Below are 25235 nucleotides of genomic sequence, written 5' to 3'. Positions count from 1 at the left end.
CATTTTAGAGAAGATACTCTCTCCTGCATACCTTTTCCTTTTTAAGAAAAACATGAACTAGATCTTTAGACTAAAATATATTTAGGGCTTTTTTTCTCCAAGATCTCACCTCTTGCTCAAACTTCCATTTCACTCTCTGTCAACTCAAGCACAGAGGTTACAACACAGATATATGTTCTTCCAAACACAGCCAAGGAGAATTAGCTGGACACGTTCAACTAGCTGGTTTAGAAATTCTGTTATGGAAAAGTTTACCTTTCTTACCGCTTCATATATCTGCACCCCATAGGCAGACAGAAGAACTCTTCCTGATGCACACCTAAATCTCTGGACAGAAAGAGAGATCTGAATAAAGGAGAACAAAGATTTGAGCCTTAATCTTCAACTTCTCTGGGAAGCACACTAACAGCTACTCTCACCAGCTCTTCAGTGACCTTGATTTCCTGTTGGAACATGAGAGATCCTTAAATACAATATCTTATATGGGCAAAAATAATACTGGAATCCTGACCACTATTACTTTGCTTGCCACTTGATTCTAAAAGTGACAGTGAGCAGCTATGCTAGTTGATGTTCTGCCTATTTTTTCCTTAATTATACCCTCAATACAGCCTTTCTTATCCACCAGCACAGCTAATCATCCCAAATTTTCATCTGCTTAAGTCTGCATTAATTTGTCATCTTCCACTCATGTTTTCAGAAATGGAACAGTGACTTTTCAAATGCTATTGTGGAGATTACATACGCCTTTTGCTTGAACTAGATCATTACTGTGCTTTCAATAGCTCTATTTCCTCACCCTTTCCTAGCATGTCCCACGCATGTCACTGTTCTGTGTTTTCAGAGCTCTTTGAAAACATCTCTCTTCACAATTCAATTACTCAGCAGCAAGAGGTCCAGCTGAATGTTCCATGCGTCTGAAAATTCATCACCAAAGCCTCCTGTGTTTCATTCTCTCCCACATCACCCTTTATCTTTGGAAAGATATTTTTCAGAAGTTCAACAAAAGCTGCCTTTCATCTTTTCTAAACTCATCCTTAAAACACTCCTTATCACACCATATCTCTAACCTTTAGTTACACCAGGGGATCACAAGCACTACAGCCACTTTCTCCATCTGTTTTCTCTTATCCTGAGGCTTTGAGGTTTGGGGATTCTTTTATGGTTTTGTATGGTTGGCTACATACAATGCCATGGTTTCGACTGATACATCCCTAAACAGTGTAAGAACAGATTTATGCAGATTTACTTAACCATGGTCTTCAAAGACTTCCCACGAAACCTTTTGCCATGCCACTGGCCCTACTGCAGTTCAATACACCTTCAATACAAAAAAGATATACTATTCACTCCAGTTATCACCCTTAATATTTGTGATTTCATGCTGTAGCTCAGAAATTATAGGAGCAGCAATACAGTATTTGCACAACTGGACATCAAGCTCAAAAATAAAACACAGCCACCCTACTCATGCAGCCAACTAAGTAACAGAAATCAGCAACTGTCCTGATGCATCTAAGCATCCTGCACACAAAATGCTGCCAATGCCATATTAATATCACTATTACTATTTCAGTACCCTAAGGAAAAAGTTAAAACTAGAATGCATGCCCTCAATTTGGGGTCTCGAACTGTGGTATATTTGGCTGAGAGAGAACGCTTGTGTAAGCATTAGAGGAAAATACAGGAACCTGAACATTAACACTGCACATAATCCTCAGATGATGACTTTTGTGACAGTTAATGTTTACATCTCACAATACATTTTCCAGAATCCACAGCACTGCGAGCTTGTGCCTTTTTTACCCTCAATACTATTAAGCACTCTCAATCTGTAATAAAGGCAATCAAAGGCAATGAAAACTGCCCAGCTTATTCAACCGACATGTCTTCATTTTTGAAGTAAAAGAAACATTTCATACCGAACTACAAGAAGCATAGCTCATGATCAACAGTCAGTAATCAAGACTGTTTAATTAACACATATATTTCTCTTCTCATGCAGATTGCCATATACTTATCAACTATGTTTACACACCAGTATTACTAATCAACTAGTGCAGGGTACATTCATTTTACTGGATAATTTGCTTGAAAATAATTTCTCAAGGCAGAGCCCAATGAACTGAAGAGCCTATAGTGTTTCTGAAAAATATAACAGCACTTCCCACTAGTTTAAAAGACCAGCTGCTTTGTCATAAAAAATACCCGATTTCTTACATCAGCCAAGAAACATGGAGGTTTTAAATTAGGTAATTAATTATTAGAAAATGCCTGTTCTTCCCCCAGAGCATAACCACTCCGTTAACACTCACATCAGCAGAGCTGTTAAACTGTTTGCATGATCACTGAATCTTAAATCTATAAATCTCATCATCTCAGCAGGAGGTTTTCATCTGAGATCTCATGCCAAATCCAGACTGCATTTTAAAATGCAGACTTCTAACTTCATTTCAATACGCTTGAAAGCTGTGTTTTTCTGTCACAATCTGGAAATTGGACATTTGTATCACTACCATCTCAAGAAGGAAAATGTTCAGGAAGAATCTCCACATATTGTTACCCGTTGTTTCCATTTGTATTTCATAAACAAACACAAAAGGAAGTTAATAATGGAAGTAAATCTTTGGGTTTGGGTTCTTACTGCCTGCCCACAGAACTGCAAGACTGTAATGTGAAAACTGCGAAATAAAACAAAAAAACCTTAACACTGAAAATCTCAGCTTGTTTGATGTTGCTTAGCCTACTTTATTAATGACAAGCAACAATTACAAAGTAAACAAGCAAAGAAAATAAACAAAAAAAGACCAGATGTACTCTGCAGAACTAAACATTTTATTTTTGCTAGCATCTAGATAACTGAATATATTTTCCTTTCAATACATTTCAGGGGGTTGAAACTGGATGAGCTTTAAGGTCCCTTCCAGCCCTAACCAGTCCGTGATTCTATGATCTTCCCAAGGAGTAAACAAGGCTGACTCAGCAGTAGTTCTCCTCTCAATCAACTTCTATGTCTTTATGGAAGACGGGTGTAACATTTTCCTTTCTTTGACCAGTGGGAATTTCCCATATCTCCATGACCTCCCAGAGGTTATAGATGTCTTGCCCTTCAAGGACACTGGCCAACTCAGAACACCCTGAGGTGCAGTCCATCTTGTCCCATTGTCCATGGGCTGTCTCCTGTCACCCCAGCTTGATTCTTACCTAATGCTGGTTTATTTCTCTCCTTGACCTGCCTCTTCCAGTGCAGAGCCCTGGCAGGACTGGCCGGAGAGAACTGCGACAATGTTAGGGTTTAGCTCCTCTGCCTCCTGTGCTTCTGTCACACCAAATCACCCACCTCACTCAACAGTGGCCACTCATTTTCTTTGCTAAGCCTCCCAGGCAGTATCACTGTCCACAGTCCCTCTGCAACCTCCCAAACCTAAGCACCCAAGACGGAATGGCATGTCAGCAGTCAGATGCCTCTTTACCCTTCAAGGGACTCTCCATTAACTCTGACCCCCATTTTTCGTTGCTCAGTCACTTGATCAGTACTGAAAACAGAGACATGGACAAGAAGAATGAGTTGTGACGTTAAAAGTTACGAGTTTCCAGCTTTTCCCATCATGGAAGTTTCTGTCCACAGCTCATTTGGAGGTGGTCCTCTAGATTCCCCTCCTCTCTTGCAGAACTTCAGCTGTTGGCTTTGGGGTATCTTTGCAAGGCCCTGTCAATCTCCTGTTCCTCCTCCCTGATGGCATGCAGCACAGCCTGGCAAGCAAGACTATCACCATCCCCACCATGAGCATCTCTGCAACCTGAGCCTGGGGCAGCAGCACGAGCCCTCAAGGTCTTTGAAGTACCAGGTTGGTCCAGCCCATGCTAGAGGCAGTCTTATTTGGCACATAAACATAGACAAACCACATGCTCCCAAGAGTAAATGCCCACTTACAACACCTATATTTGAAAGACAGAAGCGCTGATTTCAGGGACACATAGTGTTACTCAACTGGCTTATTACAAAATGATGATTTCACCATTTAATATTAAAAAAAAATGATGGGCGTTTCGTATAATTGCTGGCAAGCAACCCAGATTAAAGGCCCCAGATTAGATCATAAAAAGACTTGCACTAATAAAGACACAAACACACCTAACGCAGTGCTTGTTTTGCCTGAGAGACAGAAGTCCAAATCTGAAAATGTAATATAACAACCAAAAATTTCAGAGAGGTTTTAGCCCATTCTCTATTGATCTGCAATGCAGTTCTTTCACAAAGGTTCCCTGAAACCGTAAAATCCTAAGCCATGTTCATAATAATGCACATCTTATTTGAAGATCTAATTACTGAGTTTGCACATGAAGTGACAGCTTGCAATATATACCTAATAGTTTTGGCAAAGCTGCAGATACTCATCTAGAGGAAGCTTTGGTGTAGTTATTCTCTTGTATTCACAAGAGGTGTCTTTATGTTACTAAAATCAAGAGAGGCCACAAAATCTGTACTTCTGAAAGAGTTAAAGCTGAAGAGTAACATTAAATTTCAACATTAAATCTGGATTAAGCTCTACGAAGGCCATTGGACTTTGAACTATCAACTGAAAAATCAGAAATCTGGAAGTTAAAGTCAATTCAACATTACAAATGAAAAACAAACCAAAAAAAAAAGAAAAAGAAAACTGATAAAATAATAGTGTATAAAAAAAGAAGCAGTGGGTTAAGGTAGAATATAAATGCTAAACCTAAAAAACACTTTCAAGTAACAACGTGTTTGACACAGTGAAGCCTTTTGTCTGCGTTTTCTGTCCTGAGTGTAGAACAGCTGCAGCTGACTCTAGTTCGTGGCCATTACAGCCTGTAACACTGCTGATTTTCAGAACTATTATAAAGCTTTCAATTATCACGAGAGTTCCAGGAAAAGAGAAAAACTCCAGGTAAAACCTTTGTGCAAAGGACGAAAGTAGAACCCTATTAAAAACAAAAAAAAAAACAAAAAAAAAAAACAACAAACTGTACGCCTGAAAAAACAAAAAGTCCAGGTAAGCAGAAAAGAATTACACTATTACACTTCCTCCCACAAAATACATTAAGAAACAAATAAATGAACCTCTTTTTTCCTCTTGCAGACAACAGTACATGTAGCCTAAAAAGTCTATAGATAGCTGGTGATAAACTATATCACTACATAGATACAAAGGATAAATACAGTCATATATAAAGCTGGGAAAAGCTCCCAGAAAATTTTCTAAAAGCCTGAGATAGCTGTACTGAATGCAGAAGCCTGTTTTATCTACAGACACTGCCACCACTCTTCAGTTTTTGGTGAATGTGAATACTGCAGACCATGAATACTATATAAAGGTCTGTTAGTACTTATAGATACATTAGAAAAAGCAAAAAGTCAGCCCAGCTACCTAAGAGCTCTGACAGAATCACACAGTGATCTATGCCTCTCCAAGAAATAACACTGTCAGCATATCATGGACTTCATACAGACACAATTCCATCCAAGTCCTCATTTACACCAGGAAAATAAGGGATCTGTTACGCCTTAAAGATGGTCAAGACTACATACTCTCCCTTTCCACCCAGACAGCAACAGGTAATACGTGGTAAAGGACTGATGCTACTCCTTCACCAGTCACTGGGGGAGTGAAGTCCACCAGCGAGTGATGTTCACAAGCGGCCCTGAAGTTGCTCCCCAAAGCCCAAACTCCAGGCAAAGCCTATGTGGCTGAAAAGCAGAGGTGATACAGAGTTATTACACTGCTCGGAGAGAGTATGATCCAAAAGAAGACAGTATTTTATGTTTAAAATATATCGGCTTAGAAGAAGCACCTTTCATAAAGCCAATTTCAGCAGATACACACTACAGCTTGTAATCTACCAAAACAGTAATTTTATGTCTTTTATGCTGTTCCCTTTCAAACAACAGACGTAATACGTCTAAAATCTTCAGTAATTCCACTGCCGTATCTCAACAGGAAAATGGGGCAGAACAAAACTCTATCCTTTCTGAAGCTGCTTTTTCTGCAGAAAAATCTGTTCTCAGATTCTGTGTTAAAGGCTTTTGAAAATTATTCCAAATGTTGCCAAACACATGTACTATGCTGTAAACAGACTGGGCATCTGCAATTTGAATTTTAAAAGCTTCTAACACCCTATTTTGAAACTGAAAAAGAAATTAAACCTCTTGCATATATGATAATAAAGTGAGAACACTGAATAACATTAACTGAGAGCTCTCCTGAAACAGCAGTTCCAGATGATTACCTGTTTCTGAGATCCCTGCAACAATTCGGGTAAATACTACCAGTATACTAAACCTCACACACACAGTGAAATTTATATGCACACAGCTGCAATGCTAGCAGTGTATAAGCTTGCAGGAGACCTAACCTCATGGCTTTTAGCCCACAAAAGCCATCAAAGCTCATTATTTCTCTTAAAGGTAGATGCCTTTCTATGAGATGTATTGACCTTTGATTCAGACTTAACAGATACTTTTTGTATCATCTGGAAGGTACACACACTTCCAGAAGAAAGGAGGGAGAGGCCACACAAAAGAAGCTTGATGTGACACAAGAGACAAAAGATTGCTATGAAAGACGCTAGCAAAAGACTTTCTGATTATATGCCAGACTAGAACACTTACAGGGTAAAAGAGTAGCTTCCTGAGTCTTCCAAAACGTAACAGAAAGAAAAATTCTTGTATTTCCTGCTACAATTCTTCGGTTCTGAAAACAGTGCTCCTCTAGAGGAAAGGCCCAGTTCAAAAAAATTATTATAATCAGAACTGACTGATCTTTATTGCAGTGAAGCTGAGGAATAGTTTGGGGATATTCTTTCTTCCCTCCTCTGCCTAAAAGGAAATTTTTTTGTTGGGATATAAAATTCTGTTCAGATATTTCTGCAAGTATAATGCCATAACCACAATTCATTACTGGAAAAGAAGCCAATGTAACCAGAGGACCTATTTTTTAAGTATTTATTGCTTTCTATGGGACATTAAAGACAAAAATAATCAAAACTTGTCCATCAAATAAAACAATCAAGCAGCAGAGTAATTGGTCAAAATTAGTCAATCACTGGTCTCAGACCCTAGGAAAAGACAGAGCCCCCATAGGGCTGGTGTGTCGAGCTGAGCTAAAGGGACACTGACACTTGGGAAGATCACACTGCTTCTTGATCAGGTTGTTGACCTGCTGAAAGGTGCAAGTTTGTCCAACTCAATCCAGCTGCCATATTCAGCACTCGCATGGTCACTTGAAGTCTTTGTGAAACATAACTGAAAAACTTTGCATTAACATCTTGGATAGTTTTCTATTTTCCCTCCTTAAGTAACTGAAGCGTGTAGTGGTTTTACTCATTCATTTCTGCTTCATCCTTCTTCCTGCTCAGCCTTCAGTTCGTCTGAATGGAGGAGCCAGAACCACATCTACTCAACAGCAGCTTTAAAGAAGTTTACTTGCTTAGAACTAAGCCTGGGCAGAATTTCTAATGCATACAGTTCTCCCCCCAGCTCTATTGAGAGCACACAGGGAGCTGCTGAGCCTTGCCTGCTTTGCATGGCCAAAGAGAGATGTTTATCCATAAGAAAAATATTTGGCATAAAATAATTAAGCAAGAAAAACACTGCAATCTGTCCTCATCAAAATAACCTAGCACGACAGTTTAGTTAATAAAAACACTCAATTGGATGGTGAAGCAGCATGCAGATATTCAGGGGTGGGAGATGGCAGGAGAAATGCAGAATTTGCTCCTCTGCTTACAGCCACGCCACAGCAATGCAGACAGGAATGCAATGCATACTCACAGGTCTAATCTGTGTACGTCATTTCCACAGTGGGTGATGTATAGCTATACACAACGCAGAGAAAAATGTGGCATTCCATGCCTCAGGGTAGGCTGGGAAAATGAGCTTGTCTTCCTTCTCAAAACGGTTTAAATTCACGTTTGGCACCCTGAGATTACATAGAGAGAAAGCAAGCGCCTGGAGGGATAGGTCCAGAAACATACCTCTTGGCAAAAAACTGCAAAAACTGCCACCAAGAAGTCTATCCATAACTTCTCCTTGAAGGAACCAAGTGAGGACACATCTGGTGTCCAATAGCCCCGTGAAACTTGCTCCTCCCTCCCTTTTCTCATCACCCTTCCTTGGGGGCTTGTCTGCTCCTGCCCTAAGTCTTCCCAACAAGCCAAACAACCAGGAAACTAGCATAGCATAGAAATGAAGGTTTCTATTGCTCATCACCAGTCCTGAAATTAGGGAAGAGTCAGTTACAAAAAGCAACTGGGTGGGCTTGGCTGTACCATCAAATTTCACACGGCACAGTGTGAAATTAGCAATAATCTCATTAGCAATAACAAGCTATGGAGACTTAGAAGTGCCCTACAGACCCTTTCAATAGCCAAGGTACTCTGACCCACAGGTCAACACTACACTGCTACTCCTACTCATGCTCAGCATTTTATATGTCTATTAGCATATAATTATTCAACTCCACTGAAAGAGACTGAGGCATACTAGAGTAGTAAGTGCTCTTGCTATGTGAAGCAATACAGATGTAGTCTTAATATTAAGCCAGCTTATGTGGTCAACCACGCTTTACTGCAACTCTTACTCAGAATGCTGCTTCGATTTTTCTCCCCAACAGATTTCACAGAAGAGATATATCTCTGAGGCTACATTCCCAAATATTGTTTCAGTTACCTTTTTCTGTTGGTCCCAGGTTGTCCACTATGACTTTAGTCATGGGCAGAACTACCAGACACACCTCTAGAGAAAGGTTTGTCATTAAGTGAAACCACCATAGGAAGGAACCGGAGTGCACAAGTGTGCAACAGTACAAAGAAGCAGCATTTCTGCAAGAAGTTTCTAGAGGAAAACATGCCCCTGAACACGGACACCAGGTTAAAGAGATGCCTGGTGAACAAAGAGGTTACAATAGAATGGGCTTGATCACACACACTCAGGAAAATGAAAGCCATTATTAAAGAGGTTGATCTTTATCCTGAAGGACTACATATAAATGATGTATCATTCCGTATGAGGTCAGAAGGCAAGCCATAAAAAAAATCACAGAAATAGGACAGAAGCATCATTAAAGTAATATATATATATAGGGCGTACCATAGAGGAGACCTGCTGTATCATTTTAGCTACTTCCCATGACAACAGAACATAATTTCCCCACCAACACTATAGACTATTCACAGTATTAATCTAATCTCCCCTTAAAATTGTTCAAATAAATGGATGTTCTGTGGTTTTAAAATAGTTCTGGAATAGTATCTGAAAGCAATCAGCTACTAGGTCTTCACTGTTAACCTAGAAAAGCCCTTGCAAGGCAATCCTGTGCAATTCCTCACATAAGTATGGAATCTGACAAGTTACATACCAAATAGTATTTTCACCATGTGTTTCAAAAGCCTAAACTGCAAACAGTGTGTGTTAAAAAAAAAAAAAAATCAGTCTCAGAGCCCAGACCACTGTCTGCAAATGTAATACTCAACTGGAAAAAAAAAAATACTGGCAAACAGATTAAAGCAGTATGGTCTACGGCACTGTAATAGAGAATAATCAGAGGGGAAGCCTGGATTAAAGGGGTTGGTTGCGTGCAGTGATATCCAGCAGTGATAGAAACTGTTGAACAAGGAGAGACAGGCTGAGAGATCTAAGTATTAAAAATAAATCAAATCCCTTCTATTTTCTATTTTTCACACTCATACATGGTGCATATAAGTGTTATCCAAAAATATTTCTTATATTGTCTGTTGTAGCTTCACTGTTGTAGAAAACTAAGACATGGGTAATCAGATGGCAGAAATTACTGTCATTTACGCACTACTGTCACAGCTCTTCATAATTATACAGGTTGATACAGCATCTTGACAATGACAAGAAAAAAAAGCAGTTTCTGTAGATATTTTGTCAGCCTCCCTACACAGAAGCATGGCAAATAAAATTACTGCAACTAAAAATTGGCAAAGCAATCATCTCTTTCAGGGTTGTCTCTGTCAGAAAGTTACTACTGTGAGAACACTCAAAGACAAATAAGTCCTCTGCCTATGTGGCTTTATCTTACAGTACAGGGCCACAATCTGGCTACGCACAAATGCCTTCTGTTGTAGAAAACACATGAAAAAATTGAGGGAAAAAATTAGTGGCAAGGGTAGCAGGATGGGAAGACAGAAAGGTGATTATGTGCAAAAAACTGAAAAATTCCTGCTCTGTGTTGAAATAAAAAATTTGAAACTCTCGAGATTCAAACCCATAGTCTGAACCGCTCAAAAGTCAACTTGAATCCTGAAGTGCTGAAAGCCAGACTGGACTGGGATTTAAGCAACCTGGTCTAGCGGAAGGTGTCCCTGCCAACTGCAGGGGGCTGGAACTGGATTAGCTTTAAGGTTCCTTCCAACTCAAGCCAGTCTGTGATTGTATGATTTTATGCTGCCTATGTCCCAGCTACGCAAGATAAACACCAGAGGAGGACAGAGAAGACTGATTACCAGTTGAACTTTTGTATGTACAGAATTGCAACGTTCTAGTAAAGAATTTCTGGTTGGCCAATTTCTCCAGAGCTTTAATCAAGAGTCACAACCCAATGCAGACACTACACACTGGATGGGTTATATCTCTGGATCTGGTCCTACGCATCACCTGGGACAAGACGCAACACTGTGCACTCACTCTGAACTTACAAGACCCTGGCTCCTCTCCCTCTTCCCTGTGGCCTCCAAGGTCACATACATACAACTGATGCAGTCACAGATCTTTCGTTCACATCATTACCTGCTGGGATGTGCAGACCTCCTGCTCGGGCTCTGCATAACAAAAGCAGATCCTCTTGTGCCTGCTAATCAATCTGCTGCTACTCTTTGCTGTCATCTGTGTGCTTGACTTTATTAAGTACTGTGGTTAAAATCCTAACTCCTAAAACTGAAAATTTGATGTTCTGCTGCTATGAGTGGTATAGCCAAGATATTCCAGGATTCCTCATTCGAACAGCAGAGACGAATGAGTACTTCCTTCTCTATTTTCAAACCACTGCACCAAACTCGGCGCACAAATTCAGTCACAAAACGGCTCCTTATTATAAAGTTTTGGAGAGGGAGGGAAGTGAAAAATGCTACTGCTAGTCTCAAGAAACAGTTTCAGACATTCATTGCTTTTGTTGAATATAGTGAATTTTGTCTTAAAAATACAGACCTCTTATCTCACACTAGCCAAACGTTTTGAGACTAGATGTGTGGTACGTGAATGTAATTCCTCTGTATGCAATCTGAAGTGGATATACCCACAGTATGTGTGCATATAGCCACTACATAGTGTGTAAAATTACGTTGTTTTCATATGTGTTTCATATGATAATGCATTCACTCACACACCACATACTGCAATTATTAGCTAGAGGCTTTATTAGATAATCACAGTCTGTCTCATTTCTCAGCTTTCAAAACTCGAAATAGAAGAACACCCCCACTGTGATGCAAGGTAACACAGCCTGCTGATTAAAGAGAAAAAAACCCACACAAATGAACAGAGAAACCCTGCAAGTATATTCCCACACCACCAAAACTGAGATTTAATAAAATCCCAAACCATGAGAAGATAAGCACAAATTTTGCACCTTCACATTTCTAGGGCAGCAGCTGCTAGATCAGTCCCTGCTTTCAGTAACATCCAGCACCCAGGTCTACAACTACAGCTACTGCTCTCAAGCAGGCTTCCATGCTCCAGACCTGCAATACGAATGGCACAAAAGCTGCTTAACCCCCTACACACTGTATCATTACAAAATTAACTACCTTATCGTCACTACCCACAGCGACCAGCCCTCCCTCTAACAAAAGATCTAAATTTCCTATAAAGAAGGAAACCTAGAGCCATTATTACTTATTCCTTGAGCTGATATTACAGGCTGAATTCAGGCTGATGTTGACATTCCCCCTGTGTTATCCCTTCACTCTCTTTTAAACTGAAAATGTGTGTAGGTCCTCCAACATAAGAGAACATTTTCCAAAGTTGTTAAGTTTGCAAATGTTAAGGTTCTCGTAACTCATGTTCGGGTTTGAATTTTTACTGTTTAACATATCCTCTGTCCAAGAAAAAATAAACTCATACTTTCACTGTGAACCTGTTCTGAAAGTTGAATTAATTTTGTTTTGTTGTTCAACATGTATGCTTTCACTCAAGGCAGAGGGGCTTTAAGTATGCTACAAAGAAGCGGAGTGACACCTTAAATATGACACCGACCACCCTTTAAGTTTTCAGATATATTCCTGGCTATGTGCCTTATGTAAGTTTGAAACGTGTAAAAACCTAAAAAACTGAAAAACACATGGTAACTCCTGTGTGACTCATAACAGATTTGAGAATAACACAGATTTATTTCTGACACTTCCAATTTCTTAAAAATTACTTCTCCAAATATCTTTACTTACGCTGAAAGGACATCAGGCTGTGAGTTTGTCACCACTGCTATATGGACATGAACTGTATAAACAACCAAATCAAGGCATAAGAATCAACCTCTTCATAAAAAGCAACTGTCTTTTGAAATAACTTCCAAAGTGGATCTTTTCCTCAATTTTAAACTGGATAGTAATTGAGAAAAAGGTGGAGAAGGGAAAATAAGACAGTGCCCCTTTTCACTATGCTACCATTGACACCCAACGTATAAAGTATAGCCTTTGAAAAAAGACATAAAGGACAAAGGACAAAATCATGATGATCTCAGAAAAAAGGAAGATGGACACTTAAAAGAATTCAACTAATACCACCAGGACTATTAATTCCAGCTATAATAATGCATGGCTTGACATCAAATTCTGTCCCAGGATGACCAGACACATACAGGATGCAATAGTGTTATCTGCTATAAGCTTTCTGGAGGCTATATAAACAGTCATGGAAAATCAATTTGAATACAAATGTAATTTGTTAAAAGAACAGTGAAAATCATTATGCAGGGTCACACTGCCAGCAGTTCGTACAGAAGCAGATTCCGTCCAAAGATGCAAGGGCATTCAGTAAAACAGAAGAATCTTGGTCTTTAAAAGTCTCTGTGATCTTTTCAGCCTTTTAGCACAGCTACACAAGAACAAAGCTACAGTTTACCTCTCTTGTTTCTCAGCACTTTTACTCCTTGCAGCTCATCCCAGCTGCAGAAAGAGGCTTTATAGAAACTTCTAAGCCTCAGAGAGACTGAAGGTTCCCACTGTAATGGAGAAAATAGCAATGTCTTTGAAACAGTTCCTGGAAAGTTTTTATCTTGGGCTGAGAGGACGCCACCATAAAATAATGAACTAGATTTGCCTGGTTTTGACAATGTCAAAATCATGTTGAGGGAAACCATACATGAAAATTCAGCAACAAGCTAAGTGAAAAAGCATGGTACAGATTAAGGGTCTGCTTCACGCGAAAGGCAAGTCAGTTGCCTTTATTTATCAGGATTCAGAAGATCCCGTTGCAAAGACATTTAACACATGCACATGGAATATAACAATTTGCTATGCACTTACAGCACCAGTACTGTGGCCGATCAGTTTACCCATTCCATGAGGTAAATCTGGGGACTATAATAGCCACTCATTTTAAATTCTGTCTTCATTTGATGCCAATCTTCACTGACTGTTCTGAAAGGTGTTGGCTTGTTTGTTCCTAAAAACAATGCACAGTGGGACTCAGAAACCTGTATTACTATAGGTGAGATGCACCGTATTTCTTTCATCTGAAATAACCTCTTGCAGTCTTTGTAGTCACCCTCGCAGGTACTGTCTGTTCGGAACACCAGATTGACTCACGCTCAGATGTGACCCAGGAGCAACAATGACAGCAAATGTGAAACCTTTGCAACTGTTTTGTGGTACATATAAAAGGGCATTCCTTATTAAAAACACACGTGCATCTTTCTTTTAAACTAAGGGGTAGAAGTCACTGCAACTTTGACTCCCCAGTTTCATCATATACATGCATATAAACACATCTCTGAATATCAGTCTGCTGTTACAGTGCATGAGATTGCAAATTTATCAGACCGGCTACAAGGAAGAAAATTCCAGTCTTCCACTGGGATGACGTTTTCATCATCATCTCTCTCTTTCTCAGTCTTTTTCCCCCTGCTTCTCTCTCCCTCTTAAAAAAAAGGAAAAAAAAAAAAATCAAAGTTGCCGATATACTATGTATGTGTTTCAATGCAGAAAGCAAGTTTTAAGATAACATGAATAAACTGGATTTGACCTCCATCGTTACTGTGCAGAGTTCCAAAAAAAAAGCAGTTGGCATTTTTCCTTAACAGCAGACTTGAAAAACAGGCCAATAATGAACTACATGACTTAACTTCCATCTGCAGTTGGAATTTTCCCCAAAAGACAGTGGAGAACTAGACACGGCATGCATAAAGCTACCACAGGTTTTCATTATATACCATTATACAAATGGACTTATCAAGTAATATTCAAACATAACGTTCAATGCACAAAAAGTTTTCCGCTGTTCAAAACCTGCTCTCTAAAGAGTTCGATACTTATGGTGCTTAGTGTCATCATAACTTGGAGAGGATTTATTAAAAGTAAACATTACAACAGTGAGCAAAATTAACCCAGTATATCAGACCTGTCAAGCAACATTTTATTCAGTTTCAGCATAAAAAAAAAGACAAAAAAAAGACTGTCTCATTTTCTTCTGTTTCATTTTGAAAGCCAAGGACAAACCTTTCACTAACAGTTGCAGCTTAAGCAACCATGGTGCAAATGGGTGTTTTTCCCTTCCTATTTCACTTCTATTAGAAAATCTTAAATTCTCTGTGTCGAAGTTAACTAAACACTTACATGTAAAATCGCCTCAACTGTGTACTGTGCCAAGTCCTACAGAAGCCCAATGCAAAGTACTCATGACAAGACCAGACTCTGTGGCAGATACAGCATTTTTGCTTAGAAGACTTTAGGCTTAAACTGCAAGTACAAGAACATACTGCATAAGCTATCACATGCTGGCTGCAACTGGGTGAATGTTACTGGGTTCTGAGAAGCCACCGTTCTAAATAATTTAAGATCTAATGAAATATTCAATTTTTACTGATGCACTGGTTTCATTTTAAAGGAAAAAGCATGAATAACGACGGGAACGTGTATAAAAAGGCCAAGAGAAATATACCGCTACTCATTATTATCCCAGTTGTTCGCTAAGCTTTGGGAAGACAGAGCCAGGACCACAAAAACGGACTCCCCCAGCCCTGGTACCGCGCGGAAGGGATGAGCATCCCCGGCCCAGTGGGTAGGGGAAGGGGGAAACGGGACACGGGTGAGTCCCCACAGGGGATTCGCGCTGTGGAGCGAGGTAGCAGCATGGAGAGGACGCAGGTCGGTCCCTGTGCCTGAGGCTGCGCCCCCTTCCCCAGAAAGGAGCGGATGGGACGGGCGGCGGGGGGATCCCCACGGACTCCGGCACCCTCCCCCTGTACCCCAGGTCATCATCACAGTCACCACAGTCACCACCTCACCGCGCCCGTCTGCATGCCAGGTGAGCTCAGACAACTTTATGCGCGGAGGGGAAAGCCTGCACTAAATAAATCACTCTACATAATAATAACTCTTAAGAGCTCTAAAGTCATTTTCCTGGGGTAGGGCTGGGTTTGAATCTTTCTGGTTTTGTTCTGTTAGCTTGTTTTGTGTTGTTTTGAAGGCCTGGGTTATTTGGGGGAGCGGGGGGAACGAGACACAGAGAAGGAGCCGCTGGTGTTTTGGATGGAGGTGCCCTAATTTGAGAGAGGCAAGAAAAGCGTCGCCTGACAAGGACTCTGTCGCTGCTGCCGAGATGCTATAGCCGTGCTTGCAAACTGTTTCCGCAGTTTGCTGGATCTACGTGAGCTCAGCGCTAACAGCCTTCAGATTAAAATGAAGACCGGTGATTGGGGGTGGAGGGGTGGCAAGAAGAGAAAAGCTCTGCGGATATTATTAAATCTTCCCAGCCGCTCATCTGGATTACATTTAAGCTCTCACAGCATTTCTCTTCCCTCTAATTAAGCGGAGTTTCAAAACAGAACATGTCTGAGGGCGGATCTTTCTTCGGCTTCTATTTGAAAGAGATAAGGGGGAGGGGGATGTTAATTAAACTAAAGAAGAAAAGGCAAGCCCAGACGGAGGCACCCGGCCGACAGCAGCCTCCGCGATTCCCCCCGCGCACTTCAGCTCCGACTTTGCGAGAGCTCCGGCGCTGCCTCGACCTCTCCCCTCGTCCCCGCTGCCCGACCGCTCACCTCGGGCGAGACGCGGTGCCGCCAGGCTCCCGCAGAGAACCAGCCAGACCAGCACCGCGCCGCTCATGCTCCTTTGCTCCGCGTACGCGCCGCTTCTGCCGAAGTAAGGAAGGAAGGGATAGAAGGAGGGATAAAGAGATGGGTGAACGGAGGTGGCGGAGCCTCGGCGCGTTCGGGTACGGTCGGGTCGGTCCCCGCCTTGCGAGCGGCTCTGAGGCTGCCCTGCCACCCTCCGACACTACGCTCCCGCCAGGCGCCACCGCGCCTCCAGCATAGCCCGGCCCACTCGCTCCGTCCCGCCGTCTCCACCTCCTTCACCGCCTCCTGCGCGCCCGCGTCCGCCCCGCGCGCCCCTCGCTCCGCCCCGCCCCGCCGCACCCCCCCTGCTGCTGCGGCGGGAGGTGCAGAGGGAGAGTGGCAAGGAAGGGGGTAAAGGAGGCGGGTCCCCCCCTTCCCTTCCATGGCCCTCTCTGCGCCCCTCCAGGCCTGCGCCGCCCCACCTCCTCTTCCGCAACAAATCATGCCGCGATTGTGGCTGTAGTCCCCCTGGGTAGCAGACCTCATCTGTCGCGGAGCGGACGCTGGCCGGTGCGGTTCACAGAGGTAATTGGGCCCTCCACAAACTTTTGTCCTGGGGATGTCGCCTTTACCGTGCGCAGTTTCAAACCATAGCAGCACAGTGGTTTGGGTTGGAAGGGACCTTAAAGCTCATCCAGATCCAGCCCCTGTCACGGGCAGGGACACCTCCCACTAGACCAGGTTGCTCCAAGCCCCATCCAACATGGCCTTGAGCACTGCCAGGGATGGGGCAGCCACAGCTTCTCTGGGCAACCTGTGCCAGGGCCTCAGCACCCTCACAGGGAAGAACTTCTGCCTAAGAGCTCATCTCAGTCTCCCCTCTGTCAGGTTTAAGCCATTCCCCCTTGTCCTGTCCCTACAGTCCCTCGTCAAAAGCCTCTTTACAGCTTTCTTGTAAGTCTCCTTTAGGTATTGAAAGGCTGATTTACAATTAAACTAGTCCCCTTTGAACACCCAGTAGGGAACTTCGGTGAAAAGTAAAGATCCGATATTCCACTGTTTCCTTCCCCAGGCAGGATCTTATCCTGGCCCTTGCTGAAAGGATGCAGAATGGCCGAAGCCAGACCACCGCTTATGGTATTCTCTGCCCCGCCCCTTCCCTCCCTCCATTTTTTTTCCCTCCCCCCTTCCTTCGCCCCCCCCCCCCCATCTGTTGGAGTGAAATATTGCCCAGCGGGAGTCAAAAGGCTCTTCATGTACTTTAAATCTGTAATTTGCATCCCTTCTACATGCCCTCATAGTAAAAGAGCCCATATTAATGTTACATTAATGTTATATTAAACGGTAATGCAATTGCTGAGTGAGAAGAATGCACTTAACAGCATTAGGCTGTTGAGAAGCATTTCTGTAGATACAAACAGAATGTCCCGCCTAGTTGTATGACAACAAGGAGAGACATGAAATTAAGGCTGGAAACGACCCGTTAAAGTCGTCTAATCTGTTGTCTCCTTTGGCTAGCATCTCACAATAGTTTCCTTTGTACAAGCCCTTTGTCTGCCATTAAATGCCTGTAAGTGGCAGGGTGACAGCCCTTCCCTACAGCTCTGGTTTTACATCTGCGCTTTCACTTGATGGCGTTTTTCCCTGACATTGGAAGTATTTCAGTTTCAAACATTGCATTGTCAGGGAAGAATTAAAAAGATCTTTTTTTTTTTTCATTGCTTAAACTGTGAAATTACCAGAAATAACCACACCTTCATAAATAGAATTTTACACTCAGAATCCCAGAGCGTTTTCTGCTTGCATACAGAACACAGGCATGCACTTCAAGCCAGGTTCAAGCCTCCCTGGTGGCTCTCAGGGAGCAGCAATAGGGCACTGCAAAATTGTCTAGCTGGTTAGGACAGATAAAAAGCCAAACAAACAACAACAAAAAAAAGAAAACACAAAAATCCCTGTCACCACTGACGAAGCACACACCAGTAGAGAAGGTATGTTAAAGGACAGGCTTTAGTCCAGCATATCTTCCTGCACATGCACTACCTGATATCATTCACCACAACTTTTGCTGTCTGCGCTACTCCATGCTGTAGAATAATTCACCTGGCAGCACCCACATGGGCTGCAGTTATGCCTTCATTCTGCTGCACAAGCATACTATGCAATTGCGTCTTCTACAGCAGCTTGAGTTCTACACGTCAGTCTCCAGGCCACAGATATCCCTGAAGAGCTACTGTCTGGAAAGAAAATACTTCTGTTCCTCCTTGTGGGTCTGCTTTACTGTCAAGACAGAGATGGTAGAAATTTAAGCAGCCTTAACAAAGCTTCTGATATTAATGCATCATTTCTCCACAACGGTGCTAATTTTGCTGCTTATCTCTGTTTTACAACCAAGAATCCAGCTGTCATAATTACAAGGCAAACTGTACTTCAGCTGCTGTGGCAGCCCAGCATGCCTGCACCCCCAAGTGGCAGTTTTGCCTTTCTTTTTAATTCTTCTTGAGGGAATAATCCCGTAATACAGCCTCTTTATTGCCCCAGTTAGGAAATCTAAAGGACCTAACTATATTTGGTACTGGGATGCCTTTTTCCACTGAGAACCTGTGACTAGCAGCTGATTAAAATGACACAGATACAGCTTCTTCAAAGCCAGGCATTGTTTATTCAGCCAAAAGGGATGAAACAACAAAAGGCTTTTATGTTCAGTTCTTACCTAAAGTGAAATGCCTTTTGTTTTCAGATTTTGAGTAAGTTTTTATTCAACAAAATCTGTCTCCCCACCTCAGAGGAATCACACTGTTGCTGCAGCTTTCTTGATGCCGTCTGTGCTGGGCTCCTCTTCATGTGCTGCTTTTCCCCTGTGTTTCAGGAAGGACCATGCAGGAACTCCCCCTTGCCCCATGCCTTTCTTCTAGCCCAGTTGTTTAGCACAGAGTAATGCAATGTCCTGCTCCAACTGGGTGCTGTGAGAATGACCCCAAGGTACAGACTGTCCCTCCAAAATCAAATGTTTTCTTAATATGGGTCTTCTGATATGCACCAGCCAAACCTATTTACTGCGCTAGCCTGAGTTTTACCCAGAACTCCCTGTGCTGTTGTGCTATGGGCTGGCAGTTCTTCAGTGCTGCATCATAAGCGTCGTCATTGGGGTTGTTGAGGTTACAACGTGTCACAGCATTCTCTGCCTCCAGTGCTGGATCCCTGACCTGACCTTCTCAGCGAAGAGGCTAACCTGGTGTCCTTTGTTGTCCTTGAAAGTTCAGAAATGGTGGATTTTTGCCATTTGTTATATCCACCTATTTTTAAGCCACTTGCCTCACTTGGCAGCTGGAAAAACTCATGACTCTGCTACCATTTATAAGTACTATAGGTATGTAAACATCATTTTCACATGGTAAACCTCAAGACCCAAGGCATCTTGAAGGTTCTCTTTCCCTTATTTGCTTACATATCTGCAGATTTTTAATGACTTCCCAATGGTGAAGGCACTCAGCTGAAATATAGATTAGATGAGATGGGGATGGCGCAAGCCATTGAAACTCAAGCTGACGTTCTCACCTTTTGTATGAATTTGAATATCTATACACAAAATATAAATATTACTTTTTTTACATCTGTATCTTTATCTGTAATGCAAAATTCTTCTCTCTGTCATGTGAATTCATGGTAATGCTTCATGTTCTGGAATTTAGTAGCCCTTAAATGGGACTAAGAGCTGCCAGATACTAATCCTTACTCATCCTGTCTGCTTCCTTTTTCTGTCATCTGTTGCATGAACAGAGGACACGAAGATTGCTTTTCAATTTCCAAATTGTTTCCACGCTTCAGGATAATTACTGCTGAGTGTATTTATCTGCAATCAAATATCCAAATCTTTATTTTATTTGTTTACTAATCATTCAGGGTCATGAACTTTTTTTGCATCCAATTTGTTTAAATTCTTCCATCTAATTGATCAACATAATTTACCAGGGATTTCTGTCTAACAGGATTATCAGATAGGGACCCTGGAAAAGGCTAAGGATCCATCTTGATTTTCTGGAATGGAAAAGAGTAGACTGAGAGATCAATTTCTGCCTTTCAAAAGGAAAATGCAACCTTGTCAGCTAGGCAAGAGCTATTCCGCAGCTGTAATGTCCAATTTTTTCCCTTAGTCTTCCTTCCATTAGTACTTTATTTTACCTCTTTTGTCTGCATTATTTCCTGTCCTACCTCAGATGCTCAAATTAACCCTTTAAAGTCTTGCAGTACATTAAACAGAAAAAACCCGTACAGCCATTAGACACATTGGCAGCCACGTCATTTGCCACACTGCCCTTACATAAAAAGCCATCAGTAGAGGAATAACAACAACAAAATTTAATGCACAAAATGAGCACATTTTTAGCATAAGAAACAGAATAATCCTTAATGGTAAACAGTAGTGGTATAAGTCTAACACTTGTTACACGAAAGGTGAACTGAGTAACTCTCATCAATGCTGCAGTAGTAAAAGAGTAAGAGCTATCCTTACTTTCCCCAATGTTTTGCCAGTTTCAGAAGTCACCTAATAAACACAAATGTAACCTGTCAATTACCAAATAACACCTTTAGGGTATCTTGGATACCAGCTTTGCTTGAAAGATTAGTTTTATCACTGGCTCCAGTCAAAGCACTGGCCAGGTTTGAGTCTTCTTGAGAGATCAGGACAAGCTCAGAGATCAGGGTATACAGGCAGAGATTATATTACTACCTCAATTATAATTAGGGCTTTAAAAAGCCACTCACTGCTGCACACAATCAGTGGAACTTTCCACAATATTTTCTAATAATATGTACTTTGTTCACCGGGGGTTTGTCATACGCCATTCACCATCACTGGCTACTCTGATTCTGCAAGTTATCAGCATCTCTTTTCCTTGGAGAAAAAAACAGATACGACTGTCTGTCACCACCACTGCAACACTGCCAGCATTATTCTTTTGGTTGACACTGCCTCTGAAGAAGGGAACAATTCTTTCTTTTATCTCTTCCAGAACAGAGCCCAATCCCCCACATCTTGAACATGCAAGGTTTCCAGTTAAGCCAACACAGGGTTTTGTTGCATAAAGCGTAGAAGATCCCTCAAATCTTTCTGGTTCAAAAGAAGTGTCATGTAATGCTGCATCACAGGAAAGGGAGAGAAGTGGCTGCAACACAGGGAAACATGCAAACTTTATTTAAAAAAAAAAAAAAGTACCTTTTCTTTCAGTCTTCCATACAATGTTTTTTTTGTTTTTTACTATTTATAGGAAGGAAGCATCAAAATAAGTGCTGTGATTGGTTTTGATTCCTTTTATCTTGGAGATAAGCTGTTACTGTCTGCAGAAGTCAGATATTTAAGAATCCCATGCATTGTCTAAACTCCTGAGTATGATATAAAATGGATCTTTTGCCACCCATAATATGAATGTATAATGCACATGAGAACATAAAAGACGAGAAGGGTGCACAGGCTAAGTGTGACAGCGACCCCTGGAATGTGGTATTCGTACTTTTTGTTCTTCATATCCTTCTATACACCTCTGAAGTTATGGAACTAGATGCTAATTAATTTAAGCTGAAATTACTCTCTGCTCACTTGTGAAAGGAAGTTAGCAATTTAGATTTATGAGAGTGTTGAATGGTGGTTCTTTTGGGAGTAGGAAGATGTGTAGAAGCTGAGCGCTAACAAATGTGTCTGTTCACTGCCTCCACAGGCAGCTCTTCACCAACACCATGTTGTTCCTCTACTTCTGTATAAGGAGGTCTGAGTTAAACGTTAATGTCACTTGTCCTGGGTTCAGCAGTAGCAGTCATTTTTCTCCTTCTTGGTAGCTGGTGCAGTGCAGTGTTTTGACTTTCGGCTCGGGAACAGAGCTGATAGCAATGATGTTTTGGTTTGGCCAAGGACTTTGTGAGCCTCACGCTCTGCTAGGGAGGAGGGGAAGCCGAGAGGAAGCAGAGACAGGACACCTGACCCAAGCTAGCCAGAGGTATTCTGTACCAGCACTGGCAGCTGCTCTGAGGTCTCCGTTTAAGGAGCCTTCAGGCTGAACCAGCCCATCTCTCTCAGCCTGTCTCCAGAGCAGAGCTGCTCCAGCCCTCACAGCATCTCCATGGCCTCCTCTGGACTTGCTCCAACAGCTCCACGTCCCTTTTGTGTTGTTGCCCCAGAGCTGGATGCAGGACTGCAGGTGGGGTCTCCCCAGAGTGCAGGAAAGGGGTAGGATAACCTCCTTTTACCTGCTGGTTACACTTCTTTTGATACAGACTAAGACACAGGTGGTTTCTGGGCTCATGGGTCATGGGAAGCTCCATGTCAACACAATATCAATCAACAGTGTTAAGGTACTAAGCAAAAGATGCAGCCTGATAAAGCGTCACTTGTGGCAATCTGCATATAGTAGGTGTTCTGACATGTGCACTAATTGGTTTCTGCTCCAGATTAGCAGTGATGCTGTGATACTGCTCAGATGAGTGCAGGTCACTTGGCTGGAGAGCTATGGGGAGCCACTGCTCTTGTGGATGCTCAGCTGAGTATCCACAGTGTTTGTGACATTACTTAACCCCGTGCTTTTTCACCTACACCAGTTTACGAAATACTTTTGCACTTGATAGCAAGGAGTAGTCTGACTGACATCTTGGATATTATGTTTCTGTCCCCTCAATGGCCTCATCCTGCTTGCAACTCCAAACATGTACTCAAAATCAGTCAGCAGAAGAGAGGCTATATGGTTGAATAGACCTTGGTTCCTCATGAAATCAATTTAACATGCACCTCTTCTTTTTTCTTTTTCATTTTCTCTTTTTCTTCTTTTTCTTCTTTTCCTTTTTCTCTTTTTTTTTTCCTCTTTTTCTTTTTCTTTTTCTTTTTCTTTTTTCTTTCTCTTTTTCTTTTTCTCTTTTTCTTTTTCTTTTTCTCTTTTTCTTTTTCTTTTTTCTTTTTTCTTTTTCTTTTTCTTTTTCTTTTTCTTTTTCTTTTTCTCTTTTTCTTTTTCTTTTTCTTTTTCTTTTTCTTTTTTTTCTCTTTCTCTTTTTCTTTTTCTTTTTCTTTTTTTCTTTTCTTTTCTTGTTTTTTTTTTAATCTACTGTGAGGGTGGTGAGGCCCTGGCACAGGGTGCCCAGAGAAGCTGTGCCTGACCCATCCCTGGCAGTGCTCAAGGCCGGGTTGGACGGGGCTTGGAGCAGCCTGGTCTAGTGGAAGGTGTCCCTTACTGTGGCTGGGGGTTGGAGCTGGATGAGCTTTAAGTTCCCTTCCAAACCAAACCGTTAGATGATTCTATTAGTAATAGCGCAAGGAGTAGTGGTTAGATATAAAGAAGAAATTATTTTCAAGTTTGTCTCCACTGGTGCATGATTCTCATTTTCTCCACTTGTATTCTGGCTTCCTTGCACTAGTAAAGATTGTTCTACCCTGCTTGTTTGTACTCCCTTTTCTGGCAAAGCTAAATCATGATTGTTAATGGGAGTGTTCGATCACTATCAAACATGCATACCATTCTAAACAGCTCTTTAGAGAAAAGGGTACAACAGTTTTTTGAAATCTCAGCAGAGTTCACCTTGCCTGTCATCCCTTAATATTAGGACCTTTTGCCAGCCTCAGTCGTTGCAGGAACATATGTAAAGTGCAGCCCAGTGAGTCAGCCTTGGAGAAGCTGGAAGGATTAATTCTCATGCAATATATATTGCAGTCTCTGAAATCTGTGTTCCCTGGTGTTACCACAGCCTGATTAAATGAGGCTGAAGCTGAATTTCTACAAACTACACAAGAGCTGTGGTAGAAGAAAGCTGATAACACTTCTAGTACAGCTTTTTAGAGGCAAATCTGAAGTTCCTACCTTAAATTTCTAATGACAAGCATTTTAGGGTTTTTTTGGCTGCTTGTTTTTGTGTTTACTTGTTTGTTTCTAGCGGTACACAAATGCTGAATCGACAATTTTGTAAACTTGTGTTCCACCAAGGTCTGCATCCTACTGTTATTTATATTAGAATTCCAAGGATAACACCTTGAATGAACTTGGTAAACAATTTTATTTCAGTTACCCACAGAAGATATTTTCATCTTAAAAAGAATATGCTTTAACCATTTAAACTGCAAGCAGTTCTTAGGGCATGTGAGGCTGCTTTTTCTTGAACATTCTGTTGCAGATCATTCCAGTAAATAAGAAGAGTAAGAGTTTATTCCTTCCCCCCCCCCCCCCCCGCCTTGGGTATTATTTTTTTTTTCTGCGACAGAGAAAAAGAGATTTGGAACATAATTTTAAAAATTATTTTTCTTTCAGCACTTATATTGCGCAGTTTTAACAGCTCATTCACGCTGAATTTCAGAACCCATGGGAGGAACCATTAAATCACAATAAAGTATTTAATAGAGTTGTGCCATCTGCATTTCAGAAACTTAGCTGCAAAATGAGCCAAAGATCTTGTGATTTCAAAATAAGAGGATATTACTAGAGGCAGGAGACTTCTGGCACCTGGTCTCTCATGGTGGAATGCATTTCAAATCATTGTTACATACACTTAATATATTTCAATTACTGGTCTTGTGTGAAACAAGAAGACAACTAAACAAAACTTTTTCTTTCATCCTCTGATGAGCTGGCACCCTATCAGGAGATTTTGTAAACCATTCAGGTTGGAATCTGTCAATGTAAGAGATTTTATGGATACTTTCATGCAACTGCAGTGAACTGACAAGAATAATCTCAACGTATGACTTGTCACATAAATTTTTTTTTAAGTGATCTTGGTTTTATTTTTTCATTTCTTTTTTTCAATAGTTTTTGTTTGTTTGTTTGTTTCTTGATTTAACGCCTAGAGATGTGTATTAGAAATTCATATTCAGCACAACAACAAAACCACCAATGTTCAGGAAAGGAAATGTGCTAGTGATTTCTGAAAGTCGGTATTTTTAATGACTGGTAGGACATTTTTGCTCAAGATGGAAAAGGGCATACTCATCTAAAGAAGACA

General features: G+C 41.4%; 1 protein-coding gene across 2 annotated transcripts in view; it reads right to left on the bottom strand.

The window, feature by feature from the left end:
• The window catches only part of EDIL3 (EGF like repeats and discoidin domains 3), a 274356-nt gene extending 257815 nt beyond the window's left edge, over nt 1–16541 (bottom strand). For both annotated transcript variants that reach the window (XM_062619997.1, XM_062619998.1), the window contains exon 1: nt 16245–16541. In XM_062619997.1, the coding sequence (XP_062475981.1) occupies nt 16245–16311 (67 nt within the window). In that variant the 5' untranslated portion in view covers nt 16312–16541. The remainder of the gene's footprint in view (nt 1–16244) is intronic.
• Nucleotides 16542–25235: the final 8694 nt, after the last annotated feature.

Source organism: Pezoporus occidentalis, unplaced genomic scaffold (assembly GCF_034315485.1).
Source record: "Pezoporus occidentalis ecotype Australia unplaced genomic scaffold, CSIRO_AGI_Poc_V1 ctg218, whole genome shotgun sequence".
In the NCBI taxonomy this organism is placed as follows: Eukaryota; Metazoa; Chordata; class Aves; order Psittaciformes; family Psittacidae; genus Pezoporus; species Pezoporus occidentalis.
The sequence above is the reverse complement of the archived record's forward strand: the minus strand, read 5'-3'. Positions and strand labels throughout refer to the sequence as shown.